The sequence below is a fragment of the Setaria viridis genome, chromosome 7 (genome assembly GCF_005286985.2).
Source record: "Setaria viridis chromosome 7, Setaria_viridis_v4.0, whole genome shotgun sequence".
NCBI classification, from domain to species: domain Eukaryota; kingdom Viridiplantae; phylum Streptophyta; class Magnoliopsida; order Poales; family Poaceae; genus Setaria; species Setaria viridis.
The window spans coordinates 16,446,449-16,465,888 of NC_048269.2; the positions used below are offsets into that span (position 1 = coordinate 16,446,449).

Consider the following 19,440-nt stretch of genomic DNA (forward strand, 5'->3'; position numbering starts at 1 on the left):
CCTAACCAAGATCATCAGTAGGGCCATCTTCTGCAAACTCTTCTTCATCAGCCTCACCCATTATAGTATCTGCAAAAGAAGCTTGGCCTGTAGCCTAGTCCGGAATATTGTTATCATCCTCCTCTTTTTTGTCATCTTCCATTATAACCCTTCTTTCGCCGTGCTTGGTCCAAACCAAATAGTTAGGCATGAAACCGTATCTAAACAAGTGGTTGTGAAGAGTCCCCCAGTTAGAGTAGTCCTTGTTACTACATTGAAAGCATGGACAACGTATGAATCCCTTCTCTAGCTTGTTGGCTTTGACCACTTCGAGAAAATAATGCAAGCCATCAACGAACTCCTTGGTCCGTCTGTTTGTGTTGTACATCCATTGCCGGTCCATCTGCATCGTATTATGTGAAAAATGGACATAGGTTTTCGTATTTGATAAATAACTTGAACAATATTGATAATTTACACCAATCAACCTTCATAAAGATAAAAACAATTCACAAGAAAACTACACGAATCAACCTTCGTATCATTCACTAGGTCGATAAAAAGAAAAATGCTAGAATTCTTGAACAAGACAATAAAGATATATATACACTAAAGATTACATACGCTCCATAGTGGACTTCACGTAGTCAATAATCCTAAAATGATGGTACAACATAGCAGAATGTTCGCCCTCCAAGCCATCTCTGCACATGACTCAATCTTCTCCGAAGTCTATGGAGAGTCACCTCCGCTCCTCCAGTGCCAGAAAATAATAGTAGAACAGAAGATCTTCGAGTCCACATTACTCTGACTGAATATCATAAAGGAATCTTGAAATAATTGTCCAAACATCTTTTGGAGCAAGTGCCATATTTTTGTAATAGAAGTATGGTGGCACAATAGCCTGTCCAGACAAAAGACCTATTCACTGGCATGGCCCATTTTGGCAAGCTAAAACCGGTCAAGGCCAGTGAACAAATCTCTGCCTGAATAGGCTATTGGGCCCCATACTTCTTTTATGAAAATGTGGCTCCAAAAGGCGTTTGGAAAACTATTTCAAGATTCTTTTATGTTATTCAGCCAAAGTTTGTGGACTCGAAGTTCTTCTGTTCTACCATTATTTTAGGATTCTTGACTCTGTGAGTCCACTATGGAGCGTCTGTAGTCTTTAGTGTATCTTTGTTATCCTGTTCCACAATTCTAGCATTAAGTTGACCGGTGTAATTTTCATGTCACTCTTATTTAACATGCAAACTATCAAAAAAATTGTAGCAATGACCAAATTCTATTTCTTACACCTCCAATTTATTTACCTCTATTTTATTGCAATGACTAAATATTAAAAACACATTTACTCTATTTTTTCCCATTCCTAATATTGATCAAGATATTTATCTAATACGAATCATATATAACAAGCAAGCTATCCATCAAATTCTAGCTCAAAAACATGTACAAATAAAAAATCCTCTCCATTCTCCCTCGTTCTAAAAAACTCATTTTTCTTTATCTCTAAAGCATAAAACAAGTATAATAACAATAAATGAAGGGAGGATGAAGTAGCTAACCTTTACAATACTTTGGATGAGTGAAATCCCTTAGAAATTGAAGAAAAAAATCGGGCAGCACCTCCCTAAGCTTGCTTGGTCGTTATGGAGAAGGAGCCCGAACCTCTCGGTCTGAGTGGTTCGGGCTTGGGGATTGTGCCGTCGGTGGCCGTTTGACCCGGGACTCCTTTAGTCCCGGGTCCAAAAAGCATCGAAACATATTACGGTAGCCCTCGTCCCTACTAGCCGTTACAACCGGGATTAAAGAGGGCCTTTTAGTCTCGGTTGATATTACCAACCGGGACTAAAGCTCTCGTCGTCGTTAGTCGTCCGTGGTGGTCATTTGACCTAGGACTAAAGCTCCTTTAGTCCCGGATCCAAAATACGTCGAAACATATTACGCTGGATGGAAGATTTATTCTCTACCAATACATGCAGGAGCTTGCTGGAGGGAGGGAGCGAGGGTTTGTCGGAGAGGGAAAAGGGTGAAGGAAGGAGGAGGTAGAGTCAACACAGTTCTTCTCCTGCGGCTATGGAAAGCCCACGCAACCCCAGCCCCTAACGCACCAGACACATACTGCACTAACGGTGATGGGTTGGAAAGAGTCGATGATAAAATAAAAAAAAGAGTATGCCGTATTATGTTGAAACAGTTTAGATACGTACAAAATGAGATTCGTGGGTGCAGAAATAAAAATAAAGCATGCCCAGCTTTAGTTTTTCTTTTGACGGAGAAAAAGTAAATTCTCATGTTTCTCATGTTCCGTTGATTTGTGCGGGCATCTAAGATTGTATCGCGGGCATCTAAGATTGTATCCATATCTTGTAGGGTTAGAACACATGTATTGATGTTACGTAGGGGGTGTTTCGGATACTAGGTGTTAAACTTTATCAGTGTCACATTGGATGTTCGGATGCTAATTAGAAGGACTAAACATGAGCTAATTATAAAACTAATTGCAGAACCCTGTGCTAATTCACGAGACGAATCTATTAAGCCTAATTAATCCATCTTTAGCAAATGGTTACTGCAGCACTACATTGTCAAATCATGGACTAATTAGGCTTAATAGATTCATCTCGCGAATTAGACTCCATCTGTGCAATTAGTTTTGTAATTAGCCTATGTTTAATACTTCTAAGTAGCATCCAAACATCCGATGTGACATGTGCTAAACTTTAGCATGGTATCCAAACACCCCCGTAGTATAGATTCATCACACATAACTCATTAACTCTACTAGTTTGAATATCAAGGGAAAGAGGTAAACATACTTCATCTTAAGATGGTCTAATTAATAAATCATGCAACCAGCAGATTCGTTTATCAAAAAGCCATTTTTTGTATATGTTTGGAAATTCAGTTTGCTTGCTCTTCTCGATTAGGTTCCGTGTCCTTCAGAAATTTGGGTTCATTGTAGAAGCAAGAGCATATATATTGGAGGTAGACGAACACAATAGTGTGATTGATACATGTATTACGTCATTTCAAGTTTGAACCTGAAACAAGGTATGATCTATGCATATCTTGATAGGCTTTATGTGTTCTTTATGTATGTGGAGCAAAGATCAATATATTAGTAATTTGTGCCGCGCGCTATCTTGTTCAATTAATCCCTGAATATTTTTTGTCGAATAATCCAACTAGTGGAGATAAAGAAAATGACATAAAGTAGATTCAAAGTTCACCAACAACGTGAGCTAATAGAGATGGGTGGCACATCAACGTGATTATTGAGAAAAAGATTCTATGATCGTGTAAAGTTTTCCACATGTGTGTGGGGGGCACATGATTTGACATATATTGTTTATGATGACGTTTGTGTAATGTGAATGGGTGCAGATTTGATTTTTTTTTTGGTTAAATCTTTAACGAATATGAATTTCCAAATCAAGTTAATTTTCTAACTACTAGTTAATAATAATGTATTTGAAAGTTTCCAGGTGCAGTACTAACATGCATTCATACGCTGCAGAACCAACAGATGAGGAATGAGCATGGGGTCTGATCTTGGTAAAAAGTGTCGAGCCGGAGCCGAAGCAGGATCATGGGGTGCAAGTCACTTAGAATTTTAGGGGGGCATGAGGGTAGACAGATCGAATATAATGGGAAAATTGCCTGCTCTCTGATCTAATTCCCACCACACATGCACCACCTGTTTGCTATTTGGCCTCCATTCAGTTATATAAGACCATCTCTTACAGAACTTATCTGATCTATGTTCACTTTTAGCAGTTTTCCCATTCGATCACCATACATCTATGGCAAGGTAAAATAAAGAGTAATATACAAAGCTACCTTGGAAGATGATTTCAAATCTAACAAGGTTAGTGTGTTTAGAAGGTATTGGCCATCGGGAGGGGAAAGTGAACATGATGGAAGATTGATGGTGGTATAATGTAGGTTAGTGGGTTTTGTGGGATAGGTATTCTGCGTGTGAATTTGTTATGATAGTGGAGAGTATAGCGTGAGTACTTAATTAATTGTTGTCGTGGATTTATTATGGTTCGCTAATGGATTTCATATGATGTGGCTCGATCATGTCTTTGTTTGTAGTTAATCCTTATCCGATAATGGATTTATTAGCAAGAAACATGTCGAATCTCTAATGTCCTTATGCACGACATGGATCGTGCTCTAGTCACCTCGCTCCTTCATCCCTAACAAACATAATAATACCTGGAACCACTATAAGAGAAATACTCGTCCGTGCCGGCCATTTGAGAGCAGATATGGACATCCATGGCGGCCTAAACACGAGCAGGCACGAAAAACCCATTATCAGTGCCCGCTCCATTTAGAACCAGCATGAATGCTTTCTAGGATTATTCGTGCCGTCTCAAGATAGAGATGGCAAGCATAATGAATCTATAATAGCTGACACGGATATCAGATCAATATATTAGGCAGCAAGCTAAGGATAATCCATTATCCATGATGGCTTTTGGCATGAATAATTTTTCCAACTCTGCAGTTTGAATTTCAGGTTGTCTTGTAAAATTCATAATTTTTGTATACAGATTGAGATGGAGATAAACTTTATATGAAAAATTGTAGGTTTTAACCGGAACTACAACGTTGAAAAATTTTGGATTTGAAACCAATTAGGTGCCAAAGTTGTAGACAATAAGGGTTAAAAGGAATTGAACTCCTTATCGCCATCAACGATGTTGATGTGGGATGGTAAAGGAAGGATCTCGACAGGTCGTGAATTCGAAGTGGCTACATGCACCAGCATGCATGTGCATTTCACGATATATTTTGTTATTTGTTTGTAAATTCCTATTCTAACTATCCGCGATGGTTGATATATTTTGTTATTTGTTTGTAAATTCCTATTCTAACTATCCGCGATGGTTAATATAATCGCCGGAATGGATACTTATTGTACGCCGGCACGGCCAGCACAGATATGACGAGTATCTGCATCAGTTTCGTTACACCGGTCGATAACTGCCATGGATGATGTTTAAGAACCGGCACAAATAAGGTGCTCTCCAATAGTAAACAATTATGGTTCGTCGATTTGGGTGTCCCTGACTATGTAACACCGGCAGGCCATATGGGTATAGTGATACGGCGATACGAGAGCGTGGTGATATAGTCTTTCGAAAAAACATAGTGATGATATAGACAAAATATTGGAGTATCGGGTACAGGTACGACTGGGTTAGTGAAGAATTATTGATGCACTGCCTCGTTAATAATAAAATAAGTGTCCTTTTAGAAAATAGTAATGGTTCAGGACATGAGGTTAGTGGGCAACTAGAATTAATTGCTTCATATGATGTCAAGTCATTCGGAATGTTCGTTCATCATACATCTAATGGTGAGAGGAATTATAGATTTTTAGACTAAATCCGATGGTTGATGACTAGATAGATCCTGATAATGTAGGATGAATTAGTTATTGAAGATTATCTATAGTAAACTCAGAGTGTTTTAAAGAAGCATGGGCATTCATTTTTGTGTTCATTGATCTATTTTCTCTACCTCTGTCTTTCCTTATTCGCCGCTTTGTCCTCTATTGAAAAAGTTACCACTACCTACTTCCTCCGTACCAAAATAAGTATCCGTTTAGAAAATCTCACATGTAGGATGTAAAATGTCCTAATTGTCCATAATTAATTTGTTTAGTTGGTTTTTAAGAGCCGAGCTAGCTTATAGATTTCCGAAGCCATTTAATTATGCATGCATGTAATTAACTCAGCATCCTCAATGTAGGGAGGCTTGTTCCACTTCCAATCAACTCATGACTTATAAAGGGTAGAGATGGTAACCCTATTAAATTTTGCCATCCCAAATCCATACCTACTTAAACCCGTTAAAAAAAATCCATATACCCATGACGGATATAAAATTTTGCTCAAACCCGTCCTGGTTGGGTTGCCCACTTGTCCAACAGCACCCATATATTGTTGTACCTCTACCATTGCGGCTTGTAGCTTACCAATGGCCAATGCATACATGTTCTTCTCATGATTAACGACAATTTAAACATCGAATAGAGGCAAAAAGTTTAATATAATGATCAACAAGTTCATAGTTTAAAAAATACAAAAAATGAGCAAAAGTTCATAGTTCACTACATAAAGTAGTGGAGGGAATAAAACTACAAGTAACAAATTCAGTATTTCAAGTGGCATGGTATAAACATCACGTTTGTTACAAGGTCACAAAATAAAATGATTGTATGCACTAGGTTTGACCGAGTTTAAAAAGTCTTGGGTTTATGGGTTCAAATGAGAACTGACCTTCCATCCAACCCCTTTTGTCCCGGTTAATATTTAGCCCGTGACAAAAGTAGCTTTAGTCCCGAGTCAAAAATGTACCCCGAAGGCCACCGCGAGGGGAGAGCTTTAGTCCCGGTTGTAAACACCAACCGTGACTACAGATCCCCTTTAGTCCCGGTTAAAATGACTAGAAATATCGCAGCGGGAGCCCAACCCTTGTCCTAGTTGGAAACGCCAACCGGGATAAAATACTCCCCCCCTTTTGTCCCAGTTGGTAATTCCAACCAAGATAAAAGGGGAAGTCTTTTGTCCCGATTGGAAACTCCAGCTGGGATAAAATTATCAACCGGGACAAAAGGGGGTCTTTTATCCCGGTTGGAAACTCCAACCAGGACAAAACACCCCCCTCTCTCGTTCCGCCCCCCCTCCACCGGCCTTTATCATATCTCTTCTCTCTCTCACGCCGCTCCCTCCAACTCCCTTCCTCCTCTTGATCCGGCCCTTTATCTCTTCTCTCTCTCTCTCTCACGTCTCGCCCCGGCCCTCCCACTCCCTTCCTCTCCCAGGCCCTCCCCCTCCCTCCTGGCGCCGCCACCCCCTCCCCCTCCTCTCCCGCCCTCGGCCTCCCACTCCCTTCCTCTCCCAACCCCTCCCCAGTCCTCCCCCTCCCTCCCAGCGCCGCCGCCCCCTCCCCCTTCCTCTCCCGCCCCTGGCCTCCCCCTCTGCTGCCCCTCTACTTCCCCCTCCGCTTGCCCCTCACTGGCAATGAGGGGCGAGCAGCGGGGCGAGGTGCAGGGCAACGCAGTGGCGCACGGGGGAGCAGCGTCCAATGGCGGCGGGAGTGCTTGCCCCCTCTCTCCCCCTTCCCCCATCTCCCTCTTTTTTTTGCACAGGTGGTGGTGGCGGTGGCGGGCCGGGTGAGCAGCGGGTGGCATGGTGGCGGCGGGCGTGGTGGTAGCGGTGGCGGCGAGGCAGCAGGCTGCAGCGGCGGGAGTGCTGGCCCCCTCTCTCTCCCTGTCCCCCCATCTCCCTCCCTCTCCCTCTTTTGTTTTACACAGGTGGTGGCGGCAACGGCGGGTCGGGTGAGCAGCGGGTAGTGTGGTGGCGGCGGGCATGGCGGTGGCGGCGTGGTGGCTGCGGGTGGCATGGCAAGCAACGGGCGGTGTGGTGGCGGCGGACGTGGTGGTGGCGGCGGTGGCCGGGCAAGCAGCGGGCGGCGGGGCGAGCCACGGGCGAGTGGTGACGTGGTCAAGGCGCGTGTAGGGTGGGGTTTTTTTATTTTTTCTGAAACCTTTTAGTCCCGGTTGGTTTTACCAACCAGGTCTTTAGTCCTGGTTGAATGAACCAGGACTAAAGACCCCCCCCCCCCCTCATCTCGTATCCCGAATGGTTTTTAGAGAAATTTGGCCCCTGCCAACCAAGACTAAAGCCAAGGTTTCCAGTAGGGACTATCTACCAGACCCATGCATGCAAACCTAAAAAGTATATTTTTTTCATTAATAGATCTACAGATTTATGGGTAGAAAAATTTAGGGCGTTGCTAGTGCCCGGACATCAAAAAATAACGTCTGCAACATAGAAAATAAATGTTTGCAACATAGAAAATCACTTTTTGCAACATCACAAAATATGTGGAAAAAAATTATTAGCTATTTGTTGATGATGAGGAAAAAAACCGCCGCAACATCTATTTCATATTGCATGGAACATTCAAATCTCTCATTGAAAATGCAACATCCAGATAAAATACTTGCAACATGTGTGTGAAACATATGCAACATCACAACATTTAGATCTACTTTGCAACATCCACATAAAGCACTTGCAACATTCTTCTGAAACATCTGAAGCACTTGAAACATACGCTTGCAACATGCAGCAAACCCTGGCACGAGGAGCACGGCACAGCGAGATCTGACGTTAGGAAACAGTGAAGGAGGAGGAGGATTGCGGCGGCCGGCGCGGCTCCCCCTTGCCGCGGGAGAGCGGCGCTCGGCACCCTTCCTCGTGGAGCTCCTCAGGCGGCCAAGCCCATTGCCGGCGGCGCCACTACATCGCTCACCGCAGATCGCATAGGCCGCCACCATTGCCGAGCTAGAACTCTGCCTCGTATGGGGATCTTATCGTCACCATCGGCGACCTTGCTTGGATGAGGGTCGTGTGCAGAGGGGCCACACCACCGCAGCTCAGGCAAGAGCTTATCTGGATTGGAAGTAAGGGAGAGAGCCAGGAGAGATAAATGAGTGGTTGAAGCTCGAGCTCCATTGGCTACTGTCTTGCAGGTTGCAGCACTCAGCAAGCAGGGAGAAAGAAGAGAGGATTTGGTTGGTTGCTTGGTGGCTGTGTTGGAATGGGTGGGAGTCAACGAGCAGGGATAAGAACGACTGGACGTGAACTCGCTGCTAATTGTATCAGAAGAAGTTTCGGATCCGTCGACATCTGTCCGATATTTTTACTCTCGTCCAGACACTTGTATTATAGCATTATCGAAAAATTTACTCTAATAATAAAGTAAAAACCTATTAGATTTCAGGTACCCATTGTCATGCGAGCGCTGACAAAGTTAACATGTGGGTCTTACTTAAATTAGTCTAAAACGTGTAAATGCACTTTTGTGGGATAAAATTTGAACCCGGAAAGATCATTTATTTTGGAAAGAGAGGGAGTAGACCTTAATCTAGCGTGTATAAACAGTTCACCAGGATCAAATTACAGCTAGCTTCACCCGGCCCTGAACCATCCTAGATCCTCGCTACAGCTAAGGAAAGGGCAAAAGCTTCAATCATGATGCGAATTGGACGAGCAGCGCTCGGACATTCAGGTGCTGAGTAGCCATAAAACACTCCGTTGTTCATTATTAGCTTTTCTCGATAATTGGGATTGACTCCCAAATACCTCAACTCAGACACAAACACGTAGCAGTGGTGGTGACACCGATGGTCATGACGTGAGCTCGTGACCTTAGATCCAGCCAAGTGCTAATATACGAAGTACTAAAGTTTAGCATTAATTCACTAAATGGAGGATTAAAACTCCAGCCCGAGAGCAGTTCTGGTGCTCCAGCACCTTTAGGTGCTCCCGTACTCCCAAAGAAAATTACTGCAAAATGGTGCATGGAAAAATTAACCAAAAATATAGATGCATAGATGATGCAAGGATCTATGTTTATGCAAAATTTGGTGTTGAACAAAATTTTGTTCAAGGAGAAACAAAAAAAAAGAGAAATGAGCCTATGAATAGTGCGGGTTGCACTGTTTTTCTGAAACCCGAAATCCGCTACTGTTTAAAAACTGGTTTCACTTTTTTTTTTCTCCTAGCACAAGTATCCATTGCAACTCAAAATTTGCATGATGGTAGATGCTTGTTTGTAGTATCCATCCATACTTTTTTTTGCAATTTTTCATGTGCATCTAGTGGTGGTTTTTTTTAATGGGAGTATAGGAGTACACGAACCCGTGGAGCACCATAACTGCTGCCCTCCCTAAAAAGTTGTAAAATCATTAGCTGGTAGAGGAGAACTAATGGATGCTAATGAAAACTAGCAGTTTAGAAAAAGATCAAAATACTCCAATTTTAATGAAAAGATCAAAATACTCCAATTTTAATGAAGGAGAGAACAAAGATAAAAGTGACATTTTATATACTTTAGCTATCATATTTTCGAACTGATATGGACTAAATTTAACAAATTAAATTTTCGCAAGCTGAACTCTGGTGCTAAATTTAGTTTTAGCGAGGACCTTATCCGATTATCCGCTGTTAACGAAAAGCTCCAAGCCGTCACGCTCGCATCCATCCCCATCCCCATTCTCCAACGGCCACCCATGGCCACCGCCACCCTCGCCGCTCCGCCTTTCCTCCCTTCCTCACCGCCGGCGCCAGCACGGACGTGGACGAGGAGGAGGATGAAGACTAGGCCCTTCCTCCGCGCCGCGTGCGCCTACGCGCTCCAGGAGGGCCAGTCCCGCCGCTTCCACCGCCTGCCGTGCGGCCTCGACCTCGAGGTCATCGCCCAGCCCCCGCCGGCGCCCGGAGAGCGCCCGCCGCTGGTGTTCGTGCACGGGAGCTTCCACGCGGCCTGGTGCTGGGCCGAGCACTGGCTTCCCTTCTTCTCGCGGGCCGGGTTCCCCTGCTACGCCCTCAGTCTCCGCGCGCAGGTACATAATCGCGCGCGATGTTTGTCGAAATGCTTCAGTAGGTAGTGTCATTGTCATTGGTGATTCAGGGCAATGCAATGACTACAAATTCCAGCCTGTGGATGGGTCTACATGTCTTGCATTTCATCTTAGATATATGATTCAGTACACTTCAACTGAACAGTTGGTTGTTGCATTGCCTGATTGCCAGTATCTGTTTGTAGGGCATTTGACATTAACAGCTTCCGTGACTTAGTTCGGGACTTTTGCAGGGTGAAAGTAGTGTTCCACAGGAGGCAGTAGCAGGCACACTCGAGGTAATTAGTCTAAGCAGAAGTGGAGTACATTCAAAGCAATCTCAATTGTTCTAGGTTACTTGATGCTGTTCAGTCGGTCCATTCTTACTGCTACTCGTCTTACTGTTAATGTGTGACAGATGTATGATGGGGTAACATTACATGCAATATATTAAGTACTCAAATTATAGGTCGTTTTGGCTTTTCTAGGTTCATAGGTGTTTATACAAACACCTATGAACCTAGAAAAGCCAAAACGACCTACAATTTGAAATGGAGGGAGTATATGTCTTTACCTATTGAACACGTTAAATGTTTTGTTTGAAGTAATACACTGAGAGATATCAAACATGTACCATGATCAAAGTTTCAAGTGCCGTCACATGAGGAATTAATATGTTTAAGCCAAAAATTTCACTATAATACTTTACTTCGTGCTGTAGAACTGGCCCATTTCATTTCTTACTAGAGTTAGGCCAATATGTGATTGACTTGCAGTAGACGCATACTGGCGATATCGCTGATTTCATCCAGAAGGAGATCCCCTCACCACCTGTACTAATTGGACATTCATTTGGAGGTTTGATTGTGCAGCAATATATATCATGCTTGCAAGGTAGGCTCCTTCAAACTCACATTCATTTTTCTTGTTGATGGCAATTCTTTGGATGTTTCTCCATCTTAACTGATTTTGTATCATTCAGAGGCTTAAAAGTTTCAGCTACATAGACATGCTAAGGCTACATTTAAATTGTTTCTCCAAATGGATTTCTTGCATACTTACATTTGGAGTAAAAACAGAAAGCTAATTGGAGACACTTCAGCATACTTGGCAGATTTTATCTTGACATTATAAATCAGTTAAATAGGGAGACAAACAACTAGATTGATTTTCCAGAGGATCTCAAGCTTCTGTTTGCCTAGTTTCACCTTTTTACATACGAGTCTGAGTTGTTTTGTCTAAGTGGTCATTTGATATATTTCACCCATGCTAAGCTGAATAGGAATCATAGTTTTTGACAGGTACTCCAATTAGGTATGAGAATTTGTAACCCAGAGGTTATACAATATTACAATTATACAAATGTAACACATCTATGATTCTACACTAATTGCGCATCTGTCAATTCTCCCTACATAACAAGAGAATTCAAACAGGATAAAATCAGATACTTCCTTGAGCATTTCTAGAAATCCTCTTTAGTCCTCTTACACATTACGTCAATATCCCAACATCATGACTTGTCTTGATATGTGTTTAAATGCTAGGCTAGGTGCCTATAAAACATAACATATTAATTAAGTGCCCTGTTTCAAAATTAAAATTGCTCATTGATATAGTTAGGTTAGGTAGAAGTGTAGAATCTATTTTACTTCTTATCAACTGTTAAGTGTATCACTTAAATTCAGAATATTTGAAAACCAAAGTATAAATGATGATCCCTTAGTTTTATTTCAAAGAATATCCTATGTAACTTTCTTGATTCTAGGTTCAGAACTTCATCCAAAGCTTGCTGGTGCTGTCCTTGTATGTTCTGTGCCTCCCTCTGGAAACAGGTATTTCTCAAGTCATCAATTGCATATTTACAATCTTTATTCACTTATCAGAATGCAACTCATTTCTATCATTTATATACAGTGGGTTGGTATGGCGTTACCTTTTGACTAAACCAGTTGCTGCGGTCAAGGTAAATGGATCTGCATTATTACACTTTCTGTTGAGATTTATCACTATTCACTTGGATGTGTTGGAATCTGTTGAGCTAACCTAGTTTCGTAAATGTTTTGTCTAGTATCAACAAATTGTTCAAACATCTATGCTGTGTTTTAGACCTAAATACACCAGCAATCTCCATTACAAAGAAGTGCTCATTTATTTACCAATCTAGAAGCAAGTCATATTCCTTGGATTTTCTCCATTCTATCTTGAGTTGTTATTTAACATTTAACTTTTCTGAATTATCCAACCCTATATTTGGTGATATTATTTCCTTATGCCTCACTATTTTGCGTGTCCATGTTGATAATTGTTTTGTTCATAGACAACAGATTGCTACTGACATCACTAAGGTCACTATAAACTGAACTGCGTACTTGATATGATGTTATGCACATGTACCATAATAGAAACCATCGTGTTTCTCTTATTATGTATTTTTGCGAGGTTTCTATTAATATCATTTTGTATCAGCTTAGTTATGTAATTGGTGACCATCTGTAAATTTTCAATAATTTTCCTATCAGGTGACACTCAGCTTGGCTGCAAAAGCATATGCAAATTCATTGCCCCTCTGTAAGGAAACATTTTTCTCCCCACAAATGGATGATGAACTTGTGTTAAGGTAATGAGATCTATGACAGTTCCTTTTGCGTTCAAATATAATCTTTTGAAAATGTTGTATGGTGACATCATGAACTTGGCACCCATGGTGCCTTAGAACTTTCTGTTTCTGAATCTATTAGCTAGTGATTTATTCAACAATGTCTCTGGTATAGCTGCTTCCTTGAGCCAATATCTCATAGGGATGAGCCAATTTTGTAACCTATAAGATATTTTTGTTGGCATCAATTCATGCTTTTTCAGAGTAGCAGTCATAGTAGTAATGGTAATCATAGTAGTAGTGTGGTGCTCACACTTTATTTTCTCTTCATTCTGATTGGAATTTGCATGTGCTTCACCTTCTGTCATCCTCTTTCATCTAAGCTTCCCCAAATCAAAGATTTTCATATGAGGTCGTCATTGACACATTTATGGTTTGAATTGTTAATGTTTTTTTCCAATCACAACATAATATCTGCATCACTATCTTGAAGGTACCAAGCACTAATGAAGGAGAGCTCAAAATTGCCACTGTTCGACTTAAGGAAGCTAAATGCAGCACTTCCTGTTCCTTCTGTACCAGATAATACAACAGAAATTCTTGTCATGGGCGCAAGCAATGATTTTATTGTTGTGAGTGAACCTTCCTCCACCTCTTAAATGCATAGTATGATGCAATATCTTGCTTCTAAAATCTTCATTTCTGTAGCATTTTGATAGACCTTATTTTAATAATAGTATCCATATAACTGCATTACACCGACAAATGCCTAGGATTTTGCAATATCAACAAACCAACAACTATACATATTATTGTGGTCTGTGAGATTGATCATTTACATTTTTCCCACAGTTCTGCTGATAAAAAAAATAACAGTAGTATTGTTCGAAAAATGCTCTTCAAAGAGTAGCGGTACAAAGTATCCACATTGTAAATTTGATAAAGAAGGAACTGGAAGGAACTTTTTAGTACTGCAGCAACAAGTTTTACCATGTAACTAATCCTTCTATTGACTTGCCTCCAACTTATAATGCACACGTTCATACACCTATTTCTTTTGATCATCAGTGACTTGAATGTTTTGCACACCATTTTAGCATACAAGAGAAGCAACTTGTTCCCTCCCATCATTAATAACTTTGTTTCCTTAAATTAGGATTCTGAAGGACTTTCTGAAACTTCAAGATTTTATGGTGTTCAACCAGTATGTGTGGAAGGTGTAGCTCACGATATGATGTTAGATTGCTCGTGGGAGAAAGGAGCTGAAATAATCTTGACGTGGTTAGAGAAACTCACGCCATGACTAAAATAATTTTCAGTCCAACAGCTGTGTTCGACATTTTGTAGCCCTGATTCTTGTTGATTCTTTTTGTTGGGCATCTGTTGGTAGGGAGTTTGTAGCTAGTGCTCGGAAACTGCTTCCAGTATTATTGTTCAATTGGAATAAAGTAGAGTTTATCCTTTCATTGTTAGCTGGTGAGCTGGACGTAAAGCGTAGCGTCAGAATGCAGAACGGAACGCTCAGAATGCCAGAATCTGAGAATGGAACAGCTAGGCCCCCAATCAACAGATTCGTGGCCAAGGTCCTTGTACACACACCTTGGTTCTTCCCAAAACACTGAACTCCACACCGGGCTGGCCGAAAGCTACGTCTCAAGGTCATGCGCTGTTGAAATAGTGCTCTGGCCCAAACAGATCATTTGATAGTTGAGCAGTTGACGAGGGACTGAGCTTTAGTTGACTTTAGGAGGGTCACATCGGATGTTCATACGCTAATTAGGACTAAACATGAGCTAATTATAAAACTAACTGCAGAACCACTATACTAATTCACGAGATGAATCTATTAAGCCTAATAATCCATCATTAGCAAATGGTTACTGTAGCATCATATTATCAAATCATGAACTAATTAGGCTTAATAGATTCATCTCGCGAATTAGACTCTATTTGTGCAATTAGTTTTGTAAATATACCATATTTAATACTCCTAATTAGTATCCAAACATCCGATGTGATGTGATAGGTACTAAAGTTTAAGGCACTTTAAGGATGTGTTGCCAAACAGTCTGAAATAGTTTCAATGGTGCTTGAGCCCAGGTGTTGTAGAATGCATTGATCTGACACACTTGCAATAGAATGCTGCTGTTACAAAGAGGCGTACTTCGTGACAGGATCTAAGCAAAAGAACCACCAGACCAATGTGACTGAGAAAACACAGCACAATGGGTGCAGTTTCAACACCATGAGTTGCTTGGGAACGGAGGGAAAAGGAATATCAAACCATGGAAGCAGCCGCCACAGAAAAAACCACGAGGAAATTTGACACCAATAAGGTGGGCAATAACATCAGAGATCACTTGTCATAACAGCAACCAAGTACAAAATCTTAGCATCACAATTTTAGGATCCTAAAGCATAAACCAAAAATACTGGAGCATGTTCTCGGCCAAACAGCCTACAGTGATTCAACTAGAGAACCCCAGGATGCCTGATATGAAGAGATCAGGCTTCAGTCTGCTCCCTCAAGCGACGGATTGTGCTCCTGACAGTGACTGCACTAGCAGTGCTGCAAACATACATAACAGAATTATAAGTATACTTTTAACAATTTATGGTCTTGGATGTCAAGGAGCAAGTCAGCAAAGAATTACTTCATGGTATAAGCACCACCAGCCTTGACCTTCCCGCAGTCCTTGCATCCCCAAATTCCAACCGCCTTCCTCTTCACGGCGAACTGGAAAGAAACACAACAGCGGTGGTATTACGGAAATATGTCATTCTTCACATCTATATCTTATAAACCATTCAAATATGACAATAATAAACAAACAAAATTGTCAAAGAAATATATTTAAGACTAGTTGCTTTCATGCAGCAATAATCAGCATACAGTCGATAGTTCATAACCGTCTAGCAGTTGCAACGAAAAGACAGAATGCAGTTAACATAGATCAAAAACAGCAAACTTGAATGTAGGCCATCTAACAGAAGACTCACCTTCCCGCAGAACTCGCAGAAGTACTTGGAGTGCTGAGACACCTCCATCTTCTTGATTTGCTTACGCAAGCTAGCACCATACCTAGTTCCTACAACATTGTAATTTGCAAGGTTAACTTCATATCCAAGACGCAAAAACTGGGAAGCATGCCTTATTTTTTAAGAACATACCATATTTGCCAACAATTCCAGCCTTCTTGGTGCGCTTCGTCTGCATAGGAATTGAAAAACAACAAATCATACAGCTGCTTACTAAAATTGTTCAATGCAATATAACTGGTACAGGCATAAAGACTAAGTACTAACGCAGTTTCAAGACTAACATATTGGACTAGTATCAATATAAAGGGTAGCACACACTCAGGTAGGTTGACATGCAACAAGAACAAAAAATGATTCCAAGTTGTACCACTGAAATGTCATTAAGTGTAACTAGTGATTATTAAACATTCCACTCAAGAGGAAAAAATGCCCTGCCTCTAAAGTTTGATCCGTTAGACTTTCTAATCTACCAAATAAGATATTTCTAAGCATCTAAGTTGATAACACCATATTGAAGCATCCAGATTTTTACGATAAATAAGATAACATAAAAAAATCTTTTATTAAAGACTTCCAGTGATTCTGCCACCTCAAATACTTTCCCATACTCCGAAGGACTCGAGACCTATTTAGACACACTTAAGACCTGCAAGATCCAAGAGGAATGGAAAATCAAGACTGCTCCAAACATGATCCCTGGAAAAAATCAAGCCACGCACCTATCCCAAAATTAAACTATGGAGCCTAGGCGAGCGCGTAACAAATTGGAGCTGGATAAAGTTCTAACACTAAGATCTCGCGCGACACATCCTAACAAGCGCCCAGGACGCATCATCAGTGCGCAGCCAAATCCACAAAAGGTACAAATCTTCGGCACGGGGAGATCGGGAGGAAGAGGAGAAGCGGCGTACCATCTCGGCGACGGTAGAGGAAGCGAGGTGCGCGGCTGTAGCGACGGCGGCTGCGGCGGCGGAGCGGGTGCGGGGAGGGCTGCGAGGTTGGCACGGGAGCCAAGTTATATAGCGGTGCTAGGGTTTCGCGGAAGTATGGGTCGGGCCCTCTGCTGTTATTTTCCTTCTATGGGCCGAGCCAAAAATAGACTTAGGCCTTGGTCCCTCAAATTTAATTGGGCTGCGTTTGGGCCTTCCACTGGCACACATGGCACATCGAGCACGTTCTCAAAAAAAAAAACAAGGCACGCCTCCAGCCAGCAGCAGCGTCAGCCGTCAATGTTGAAACGAAAAAAAAAATAGAGAAGAGAGGGAAGAAAAATCAGACGGCCCAACCAACTTCCTTCCAAATCCGCCCAAACCCCCCCCCCCCCCCCACACACACACACACCACCACCCCAAGCTTCTCTGCTAACCTACACGCCACGCGGACCACAATGGTAAGTTATTCATGTGGGTTTTGGCAGCGGCACGAATAATGTACCCTCATTCGTATCAGCCCTGTGGTAGTAGGTCCATCACTGGGTCTCTCACCGGCACATACAAGGGTTGCTACAATAGTGGCTGATCCAAAATATTAATACAAAATTTGCATATTGTTGAATCTAAGTGTAAGAAAATATTAAAGGACAACATGGTGTTGTCCAAAGTACCATGTCACCATCTTCATACTCCTTTCTCCTCTAGTTCGTCAATGCTTCAAAATGTTCCAGGATCCATACATACCACCAACCTTAATTGCATTCCCATTGCACATATAATGCAAGTCCGCCAGCTCCACCATCATGAGTTCGCTCATACCATCAATAGCCCTATGCATGTTGGTATGGAAGCCATCTTCTGAATAAGTTACTGCTCTATGTTCAATTCGTCCTTAAACCCCGCCCCTCCGCGCCCCCCCCAAAAAAAAAACACACACACACACACTTAATCATTGGATAGAAGCCCAACCAGTGGCAGGGGGAGGGGGCGTGTAGGGGCTGCCAGCCTCACCCATCTTCATCAAGAATCATTTCTAGGTATCTTGCCAAATGTTTTACAAACAGCTTCTTGATTCACCGTGCAATCACTTCCCCAGGGACTTGGGAGCTTGCCGTAGAATCGAGTTGTGGAGCTCTATGAAACAACCCCTACTTTCTTTATCTTTTATTTTTTAGGTTGTTCCTTTTTCATCTCTACATTCTTGTGGACTTGACATTTTTTACCTATCAAATTCATTGATCCAACATATTTGTAGGAACTGTTGGTTGGATATCATTTTCTTGTTGACTCAACTTTTTTAAAAAAAATTGTTGGCTCAACATTTTAATGAGCTAAACCTTTTTACGTGAGATTTGTTGAACTAACACTTTCTTATCGACTTTTTGAGTGATTCAATATTTTACAATTATATGAATATATAATTTTCTTTTTGGAGTGACCACTACTTAGCCAATTTTTGGTGCATCGGACTTTTCTATATGGTGGTGCACCATTGTTTGTATAAGTAGTGGTCAATTCTATTTTTGGACAATTTCCTTCCAATTCTTTCCTTTTTGGCCTACTACTTACCACATCTTTTTATTTTTAGGATGTTCCGTTCCATCTCTATTTTTTGTGGACTCAAACTTTTTTATTTACCAAATTCATCGGACCAACATATTTACAGGAAATGCTAATTGCTACAGTGTAATCTCCACTGAATGCTACAGTGTTTAGGTAATTTTGCTCATAAACCTTCATCAAATGGCCACCCCTGGACTCCCTAAATTATGTATGCCCCCTCTAAATTTTCCTTCAAGCTCCGCCACTGGAGTGAACGTTTTAACGAGTTCATTTATAAGAGATGTGTTGAATCAACAATTTCTTGTCGGCTTATTGAGTGATCAAACATCTAACAATTATAGGAATATATATATATATATATATATTTTCTTTTGGGAGTGATCACTACTTGGCTAACTGGTGGTGCACTGATTTTTGCTATATTTGGTGGTGCAGCATTATTTAGCCAAGTAGTGGTCAAGTTATATCTTTAGATATTTCCTCACACCATTTTCATTTTTGGGCCATTACTCCACATATTTTCCTTTTTGAATGTTCCTTTCCATTCCTATTTTTTTTGGTTCAATATTTTTTAACTCCAAATTCGTTGATTCAATATACATACTTACAGGAAATGTTGATTGAATATTATTTTCTTGTTGGCTCAACTTTTTCTTGACCGAAGTCAACAAGGAAGACCCAACCTATTTTTTGTATAATTTATTTATTTCAGGTCCGTTTAATTCGCTCCCGTGAGGAGTCAAACCCAGACATGTTGGATGCTACTCAGGTGATCTAACTACTAAGCTAGAGACTCTTTCACGGCTCAACTTTTTTTTTACAAATTGTTGATTCAATATTTAATGTGTTAAACTTTTTTGTGTGAGATCTGTTGAATCAACCCTTGTTAA

General features: G+C 41.2%; 2 protein-coding genes across 3 annotated transcripts; one reads left to right on the plus strand and one right to left on the minus strand.

The window, feature by feature from the left end:
- Nucleotides 1-10,021: 10,021 nt before the first annotated feature.
- On the plus strand, nucleotides 10,022-14,479 carry LOC117865847 (uncharacterized). Of its 2 annotated transcripts, none has more exons than XM_034750088.2 (8): nucleotides 10,022-10,417; nucleotides 10,669-10,713; nucleotides 11,194-11,308; nucleotides 12,189-12,249; nucleotides 12,332-12,380; nucleotides 12,937-13,034; nucleotides 13,507-13,645; nucleotides 14,170-14,479. In XM_034750088.2, exons 1-8 carry the CDS (start codon nucleotides 10,085-10,087, stop codon nucleotides 14,314-14,316), a joined length of 987 nt encoding a protein of 328 aa, XP_034605979.1. In that variant the 5' UTR covers nucleotides 10,022-10,084; the 3' UTR covers nucleotides 14,317-14,479. The 2 variants fall into 2 exon arrangements, with proteins under 2 accessions (XP_034605979.1, XP_034605978.1); XM_034750087.2 differs by having other exon boundaries at nucleotides 10,024-10,417; nucleotides 12,183-12,249.
- An 837-nt stretch (nucleotides 14,480-15,316) lies between these two features.
- LOC117865848 (large ribosomal subunit protein eL43z) lies at nucleotides 15,317-17,087 on the minus strand. The gene is made up of 5 exons (XM_034750090.2): nucleotides 16,967-17,087; nucleotides 16,185-16,224; nucleotides 16,014-16,102; nucleotides 15,668-15,750; nucleotides 15,317-15,582 (listed from the first exon to the last, which is right to left on the minus strand). Exons 1-5 carry the CDS (start codon nucleotides 16,967-16,969, stop codon nucleotides 15,519-15,521), a joined length of 279 nt encoding a protein of 92 aa, XP_034605981.1. The 5' UTR covers nucleotides 16,970-17,087; the 3' UTR covers nucleotides 15,317-15,518.
- Between the last annotated feature and the right edge of the window lie 2,353 nt (nucleotides 17,088-19,440).

What these genes read in the sequence shown, in the direction of transcription:
- LOC117865847 (XM_034750087.2), top strand. Translation starts at nt 10,085, where the DNA reads ATGGCCACCGCCACCCTCGCCGCTCCGCCTTTCCTCCCTTCCTCACCG. An exon ending in CCCTCAGTCTCCGCGCGCAG is followed by an intron (nt 10,418 to 10,668) that starts GTACATAATCGC and finishes GGACTTTTGCAG; the next exon opens with GGTGAAAGTAGTGTTCCACA. An exon ending in CAGTAGCAGGCACACTCGAG is followed by an intron (nt 10,714 to 11,193) that starts GTAATTAGTCTA and finishes GACTTGCAGTAG; the next exon opens with ACGCATACTGGCGATATCGC.
- LOC117865848 (XM_034750090.2), bottom strand. An exon ending in TGGAATTGTTGGCAAATATG is followed by an intron (nt 16,103 to 16,184) that starts GTATGTTCTTAA and finishes ACAATGTTGTAG; the next exon opens with GAACTAGGTATGGTGCTAGC. An exon ending in GGTGGTGCTTATACCATGAA is followed by an intron (nt 15,583 to 15,667) that starts GTAATTCTTTGC and finishes GTATGTTTGCAG; the next exon opens with CACTGCTAGTGCAGTCACTG.